The 8,125-nt window shown below is 48.6% G+C and overlaps 1 protein-coding gene across 1 annotated transcript; it reads right to left on the bottom strand.

The window, feature by feature from the left end:
- Positions 1-1,833: 1,833 nt before the first annotated feature.
- Positions 1,834-7,064, bottom strand: TMEM278 (transmembrane protein 278). Its single transcript, XM_075520691.1, has 2 exons — positions 6,795-7,064; positions 1,834-2,476 (listed from the first exon to the last, which is right to left on the bottom strand). Exons 1-2 carry the CDS (start codon positions 7,062-7,064, stop codon positions 2,207-2,209), a joined length of 540 nt encoding a protein of 179 aa, XP_075376806.1. The 3' UTR covers positions 1,834-2,206.
- Positions 7,065-8,125: the final 1,061 nt, after the last annotated feature.

Below are 8,125 nucleotides of genomic sequence, written 5' to 3'. Positions count from 1 at the left end.
CAGGATGGGATAAATAGCAACGAAGGCTGGCAGCACGACTCAGTTGAACACACGCAGAGAGCCAGCAAAGTGGATATATTGCACTGCCGCCCATCTGTTCACAGCACAAAAAGTTGCACAGAGATGGCTGCTTGCTGGAGTACAAAGCTAAGACTGTGACCGTCACAAGGTAATGTGGTGGCCAGAGATCAAACCAACGGCTCTAGTCTCTCAAAGCAAGGGGTCCAGCCACAGTGCCATGCTGACCTCCAGCCGTCCCTGTGTGGTTCCTGTCTCTTTTGGTGGCTGGACCGAGTGTCCCGCTGCCCATGCACAGAGTGCTTCCTGCCAATTCAATTCGGTTTCACCCGTAGCCACCACTGATTATTTCTCTGGGTGGGACTAGGGCTCTGCAGGCCACGTAGACTGGAAAAATCAATCCTCAGAAAGAAAGCAGAAATTACATTTTAGCTTACAGTGATACGTACTGTGGTACAATGGGCACCACATGACTGATGCAGCCAGTGCTTTGAGACAGAACAGAGAGAAACTCCCTCGGTGGAGATTTGCCATGATCTTTATTTATACATAACACTTGAAGTGGTTATATTTGGGAGACAGGGGAACAACAGCCAGTGGGAGTACGCAGCTTGCAGTGATCAGTAACACACAGACCTCACTAACTGAACACTAGAGACCCACGGTGATTTGAAAGGAGAGAATCGGGCACCAAGCTGCCATGCTTTTCCCTACCTGCCATACCTTCTCACATACACTGTGCTTTTCCCTCAGTTGGAACTTATGGCATGTCATATGACAGAGGATCTGGGGTATTACTTCAGAGAGCACTGAAATCAAGATCCAGCTGACTTAGTTAAGCATCAGTTCAGGCCCTGTGGGAGTTCTGCAGAATCATGGGAGGGAACGCAGGCTGGGTTCCCCTGCTCAGCAGGTTTCAGACATACAGCCCCTCTCTAGGGAGCATGCCACCATTGCCCCACACATCACCCTGGGTATTGCAGATCACATATTCAGCACAGCAGGCTCCCCAGATACCATCTTGCTGCCGTACTTGCATTTTCATGAGGGACAGTCAGTCTCTGTGGCCCATTCAGTCCTTGTTTCACACAGGGAACAAAACACAGCGCCAGTACCGAAGTGACTCCTAGGTTCTCGAGATATCCGGCCTCATTGGAGCACGGAAAGATTCATAGCATTCAGCAGTGTGACTCTTTCCAGTTCTCCACTCTTAACCTGCAGCACTGAGCCTAAATCTAGGTATGTGTGACCCTCAGAAAACAAGACATTATACACTCTCCCTTGCAGGCATAAGCTCTTAGCCCAGATGTGGGCTCAGAGCCACCCTGAGTCTTCAGCTTCTCCTGCCAGGAATCCTAAAACTGTCCGGAACCCTCAGCCAGATTTAGCCCCAGACAAAACAACCTGACCACAGCATAAAGGACAAGGAGCTATTTGCTGGTTAATACCATCAGCCATTACCAGACAAGCATATTTCAGATCAGCAGCTGGCAGGGAAGAGACCCGAAGATCAGCATTTGTTTCCAACCCAGTGACCTGACTCAGGAACAGCAAAAGGAGCATAAGCACTGCTATAGACACGGGAAAGAAGGATTGCTAAGTGGAGGAAAAATACCTGATGTGTAGGAAAATGGTGGATCCCAAACATCACAGAGGCAGTGACCTACAGACACCTTTGCAAGAGGTTAGAAACATTGGCAGCCCAACACTTGGGAAAGCCACAGCTGCTTCCTCTTGGCTGGATGCTTCACCAAAGGCTGCCTTTCCCAAAGAGACCTCTCCAAGGCACGTAGCAAAGTCAGCAGCCACTCCCACCACTCTTTAATCCTATACACACGTACTCTATGTCCTATGTGGGGCAGAACATGCTGTCAAGGCTGGAAACAGTGCTGTGCTCTGAATGCAACAGGCACTGGGAGGAGTCCCTGTTCTTTTCAGGGCTGAACATTGTCTTTACCGTCAAGGACTTGTGTTTTCTGTATTTCCCTCACAGTGGACAGAATCCTACCCGCTTACAGACAAAGCTGTAGGAGGCTCATTAACGGATCTCCCTTCCTCTCACATCTAGGTACTACACAGCCTTCCTCTGCAGAGACCTCAGGATGGTGATTCTGGGAGGTGATGGTGGGGAGGGACAGGGCAGGGAGAAGAGGGTGCTGGCTAGGGCAGGGCCTCTGGTGCTGCTAACTCATACCCAGGCCTTGACTTGAGTGTTCCACCCCTTGACACAGCTGCACAGGCCTCCCTCCTCATACCAGCGCCACTTCACCCCCTTGTACACTGCCCTGCTGTACGGCTGGAAGCACATGAAGAGACGGAGACGCCTTGCCAGGTTGCAGTAGATAGCCATGGCCACCACAATGAGAGGGGACATGATGACGAAGCCAAGGATGATGAGGGCAGAAGAGCTGTTGTCATCCAAGATGCTCTTGCAGTAGCGGGCAGCCGAGTGCAGCACCTGTGGGAAGAATGGGACAGAGCTTGTCACAGAGCTGGTGGTGGACAGGAGTAGTGACCAAAGTACCCTTGGGTTTCCAGTGCTTTCACAGAAAGACACACCTCTTCCCTCTCTCTGAGATGAGCTCAGCAATCTTCAGGCTACGCTATGTGACTGACAACACATTTTAATCAAGCTTTCAATTATTCGGGCATCACTGTGAGACAAGAGCACTGCACACTGATCCTGAAGCAGGAAACACTAATCTTTATGAAGTCATCAGAATAGCACAGCTTAGCATTTCATAGGCAGAAACCAAATAAAAAGGCCTCCGGCCACCAGATCGATGTGGGTGGCACAACACACTGGAAATTATAACAAAGTAAAGAAAATACAGCAACATGTTAGATTCTGCAGACAGAGGTTGGTCAGAATCAGAGAATCACAGAATCACAGCATCGTATAGGTTGGAAAAGCCCTTTAAGATCATCGAGTCCAACCGTAAACCTAACACTGCCAAGCCCACCACTACACCATGTCCCTAAGCACCTCATCCAAACGTCTTAAATACCTCCAGGGATGGGGAATCAACCCCTTCCCTGGGCAGCCTGTTCCAGTGCTGGACAACCCTTTCAGTGAAGAAAAATTTCCTAATGTCCAGTCTAAACCTCCCCTGGCGCAACTGGAGGCCATTTCCTCTCGCCCTATCACTTGTGACCTGGGAGAAGAGACCGACCCCACCTCTCTACAGCCTCCTTTCAGGCAGTTGTAGAGAGCGATGAGGTCTCCCCTCAGCCTCCTTTTCTCCAGGTTGGACACCCCCAGGTCCCTCAGCCGCTCCCCATCAGCCTTGTGCTCCAGACCCTTCCCCAGCTCCGTTGCCCTCCTCTGGACACGCTCCAGCCCCTCAATGTCCTTCTTGTAGTGAGGGGCCCAAAACTGAACACAGCATTCGAGGTGCGGCCTCACCAGTGCCGAGTACAGGGGGACGATCACTGCCCCAGTCCTTGGTCATTCCATAGCTACCCGCTAGCTGCAGACTCTCCAGACTCCTGCCCTAGAAAAGACCCCTTTGTGTTCTATCTTCTATGTACACACTGTCCTCATTTCTACCTCTTAGCATCTCTTTGCACTGCAAAATCTGCCAGGAAAGCCCGTTCACCCCATGTTGCTGCAAAGCCTCCAGCACACTAACGGGTCCTTGCTGAGTGGTCCTCCATTCTGGTCCTCCATTCATCCTGGCAGCAGGAGCTCCGAGTCAAGCCACGCAGTTGTTCTGCATTAACAAATGCTACAGGCAACCCCCATGTCCCCTAGCTTCCTTTCCTTTTTCCATATTCTTTCAGCAGTACAAGAAACACAACGCATCATACTAAAAAAAAAAACAACCCAAAACTAATGGATCTGCAGTGCAGAAATCGGCCTCTGTCTACTAGGAAGGCATTGAAAAGCAGCGGCCCAAAGACAAAGGACTGCTCTTGTCAAGCCATACTGCCACATATGCCCGTTAAAGAAAAGTCTGTGTTAAAAGACTCCTTACAGCTAACAGCAACACGGTTGCTTTCACTTCTGATGTACGCGGCTGTACTCGAAAACCTTTTGCATTTCCTCAAAGCCTTCAACTGGAGAACGCTGTGTGTGCAAAGGAGAACTTGAGGTTTTCCAAGGTGAGGGTGGAGCAGGGTGAAGCTGGAAGGGGTGATTCTGGGAGGCAGTCCTCATACTTTTTCCCATTTTGGGTCCAATTTGAAGTCCATATTTATGGCTTTCAAGGATCAGTTTCAGATCATAGGAGAAATTGATTTAAGGACTTTACAGGCAATCTCCTATCAAACCTACCCTAAAAAGCCTCACGTCTTACAGAATCTGCATCCGCACTGCACTTGTGGAGACAGACCAGCAGTTTTACCAAGGCAATGGCCCACACTGCACTTTCTCCCAAGGAGAATTTATTAGGCTATTTCTTGTGAAGACTTACTCTTCAATAAAACAAAAGTCATTTACACACCTGCCCTTTCGTATGCAAAAATCCTAACAGCCAGGGACTGCAAAAGGGAAGTGCTGCAGCCCACAATGAAGAAGGGTTGCATGACCAGGTAGATCAGGACCCCTCTGAGCCACTTTGGCTCTCTGTAGGCCCTCCAGAGCCTCCCACCTTACCCTGTTGGGCATCACACACATTTGCATCCCATAGTAAAACATTTCCAGAAGGTGCCAGAGCCACAGTGGGAATTGTCTGGAGCCACAGTGGGAATTGTCTGGCCCAGAGGTACATGATTTCTCTATAAATTATGCTTCACTCCAACTAGCAGCAGCACTTGTCTCTGCCCTGTTCTACAAAGCAATTACCATGACAGATGTCTCCCTGTTCAGTAGGTTGCAGGATCAGGAAAAGCTTTTCAGTAACAGCAGCTATGAGTTGTCATAATTTCAGGGCCATAAAAATCAAAGCCAAACTTCTCAGACCAGCAAATACATCAGTACCGAGAAAACAGTAATAGCACAGTCCCTTTGTCAGGGAGCTTTGAGACGGGGAGCTGTGGGCTGACAACTCATGTTGCTGGGGTGTCAGCTGAATAATACAATGCAATGGCTTTCTTGGAAAGTTACAGCACGTCCCCTGTCTCCTTCTTCACTGTGGAGTAAGACCTCCGCAGCTGTATCCATGCACAGCTCCACCGAAGTCAGCAGAGCCTTACTGGGTTAAACTGGGCGAACGGCTGACCTCTGCTGCACGGTTGGATCCTTTCCTACCTGGATCCTTTTCCTGCTAGGATCTGCTCACTCAGACAGAGGTCCCAAGGAGTTGGGTGATTAGATAGGATGCACAGATTTCATTAAAAGGAAGGGGAAAGAGCTTTCTTCTTTCATTATTTCTCCGGTAAATACATCCGTTTGAGAAGATTTAAATCATCTTCCCTTTAGTTCAGATTCTGTGGAATGGGGAGACCAATGGCATCTGTATTTTGAGTCAGTTGTCCCTGCTGGGAGAAGGCACTACAGGGTGTGGGTTTCTCCCCCCCCCAAGTAGGAAGTAAAAAGCTCTTCTAACTTAGGATAATCAGCAAGAGAAGTCATATTGAGCTGGTCTAACAGTTACTGCCTGTGAGGAAAGCAGGAGAACTGGTTTTTCACATCCACACTTAGTCAAGTGATTCTACAAACCTTTATAGAAATATAGCAAGAAGAAATTCGTAAGTAATGAAATCCAGTGGACAGCAACCAACTGGAAGAGACGTGCACACAGCCAGAGCCCTTACTGACAAAGCAGGCTCATTTGTTGGTGTGAGAAACGGTACAGCGCATTTGGGAACACATCTGAATGTTAGATTGGCATAAGGGGGTTATATAGAACTAGTAACGTCTAACAGAATAGAATTAGTCATTAGGCAGATCAAATATGACAAACACTGTAGAGGGCTTAATTAAATGGAAAGTAACAAACCCTATCAGAGGCCACGTAGGACTTGGGTGAATTATGGAAGATTTCAGGTTGGCAGCTCTCAGTAACACAGGTCACAGAAGAGAGAAATATTGTGACATTAAAATGCAAACAGCAACTCTGTCAAGCCAGGGAGCGTATTCGCCCGACCTGTCACAGCTGCTTGTTACTTTCACAGGAATACAACCTTCTTGCTCAATCGAGCTTCCATTGCCCACAATACTGGAAGAAGGGAGGGGTAAAAATGTGTATATAGCTCATCCCTGCCAGCATTCAGATGTGCCCACGAGACTGGCATCTCATGCAAGCTTGTCGTGAAATGCTGTAGATTTACCTCTGACCACTTTACGCTTAAACAACTGTACGAAGCGCAGTGCGCAGGGGGTCAGGACCAAGGGGCCCCATGCTGTCTCCGTCCCCGAGGAGCTGGGCAGTCGCAGGCAGCTTCTGTCAGTGTTCTGCCTCTCCAGTGGGAGCCCTTCTGTGCTAACCTACTGACACTGAATGTATGGGTGCCAACCAACTACTTTAAGACAATTAGTCCACAAACCGTAAAGCCTATACTTCCCTAGACAAATGCACATGCCAGCCTTGCTGACAGCTGTGTCACAGGCACCAAGCAGGAGAGATCGCTCCCTTGTACCAGCAAGAGTCCGCAGGTCAGCATGAACCACCATAAACCTGTTCTTGTCAGCCCAGTCTATACACATCCTCCCTCCTCCCCCCCCCCCCAAATCTATATGCATACACACCCCTTATGAAAACAAAGCCAAAGCTCGGGAAGTCTAGCCTTGTCTTTACAGCCACTGTTCCCCAAAAAAACCTTTACGGTTTTGTTTTAGCCCAGCCTGCCTTAGACGTGGCTGTTAGCAGCCAAATGAAGCAAGACTTACTTACCCGGGAGTGGCATTGGAAGCCAAAGTAAACCACCACAATGGTAGGAAGCAGCACAATGGTGAAGATAACGAACATCAGGATCAAATTCATGAGAAAGACCAAGGAGTTCATGGTGACTACCAGCAGGGTCCATGCCAAGCAGCACCAGGCACTCCGTGGCTCCCTGGGAAGGAGCTGGTCATCCATGTCATATGGCGGGAGGCTAGGAATCATCTGGGACTTTTCTGAGAGGTTTTCTGCTCCAAAGTCCTCAGTGTCCTGGCCAGACATTCTTCAAGAAGATTGCTAATCAACCCACGCTCTTATCCAAAATGGTTTCTCTGCTTTTGGCAACAGACCTGGGAAGTAATTTGCAGAGGCTTTTCCTGCCTCTTCCACGCATGGACAAGAACACTTAACCAGAGAGCATAATGCAGCAAGGAAGGAAAGGCTTCTTTTGGCCACCTGCTTTCCCAGGAGCTGGCCAGCACAGGTTGTTTCCTTTCAGAATGTTTTCCAGCAGTGTCCCAACCTCAGTTTCGAAGTAGATGTGGCTGCTGGAAGTTCGGCAGGAGCTATTATTTTGCTTTTGAATCCACGGCACTCCTGAATTTGTTGTTGTTCTTCCTAGGATTATGATCCCAAGAGTTCCCAAGCAGTTGCTGTCTTAGCTTCGACAGGTTGCTTGGTTCCAGAGAGTGCTGAGCTTTAGCATCCTCCTCCACCTTTAAGCACTGCTGTTTGCTAAGAATATCAGGCTTAGGCACTTTCAGACAGTTCCTTGACTTCAAATCATTTTTCCATGCTCTTCAGCCTGTACCCAAGTAAATATTCCTGCTCAACTCCCATCCAGTGACCAGTGAAGATAATGAACAGCAGCTGTTTCTCCACTTTCTGCCTCGCTGGAGTCCTTGCCCACACCTTGCAGAGCTGGAAGCAAAGGCTGGAGCAGCGCGTGGTTTCCCTGCTCTCGGCTGCCTGCAGTCACAGGCACTCAAATGCAAGCAGTGTCTTCCTTTCTGAGCTGGCTCTCAGAGCTTTGCAACACTGCTCTGTTTACGGAGTAGATTCTGAAGCTGCTTTCTGTGCTAGCCAATCCTTTGCATCTGTCTCACCACTCAAGCGATTTAGCACACAGCACCCAAGAGCCACACTCAAACCATACGTTCCCAGGTCAAGATGGTCCCTTTTAAGTTTTAATTATTCTGCCTCTGATTATGTTTTTTTTTAATCTAGAGAGAAATTGTAGAAAATGAAAGTAACTGATAACAGTCACTATTTACCTCAGAAATCTGTTCTCTGCAGTCATTGCTGTTATTGTTTGCAGAACATATTGATATTCTTGTACTGAA

This window comes from Mycteria americana, chromosome 18, assembly GCF_035582795.1.
Source record: "Mycteria americana isolate JAX WOST 10 ecotype Jacksonville Zoo and Gardens chromosome 18, USCA_MyAme_1.0, whole genome shotgun sequence".
NCBI lineage: Eukaryota > Metazoa > Chordata > Aves > Ciconiiformes > Ciconiidae > Mycteria > Mycteria americana.
The sequence above is the reverse complement of the archived record's forward strand: the minus strand, read 5'-3'. Positions and strand labels throughout refer to the sequence as shown.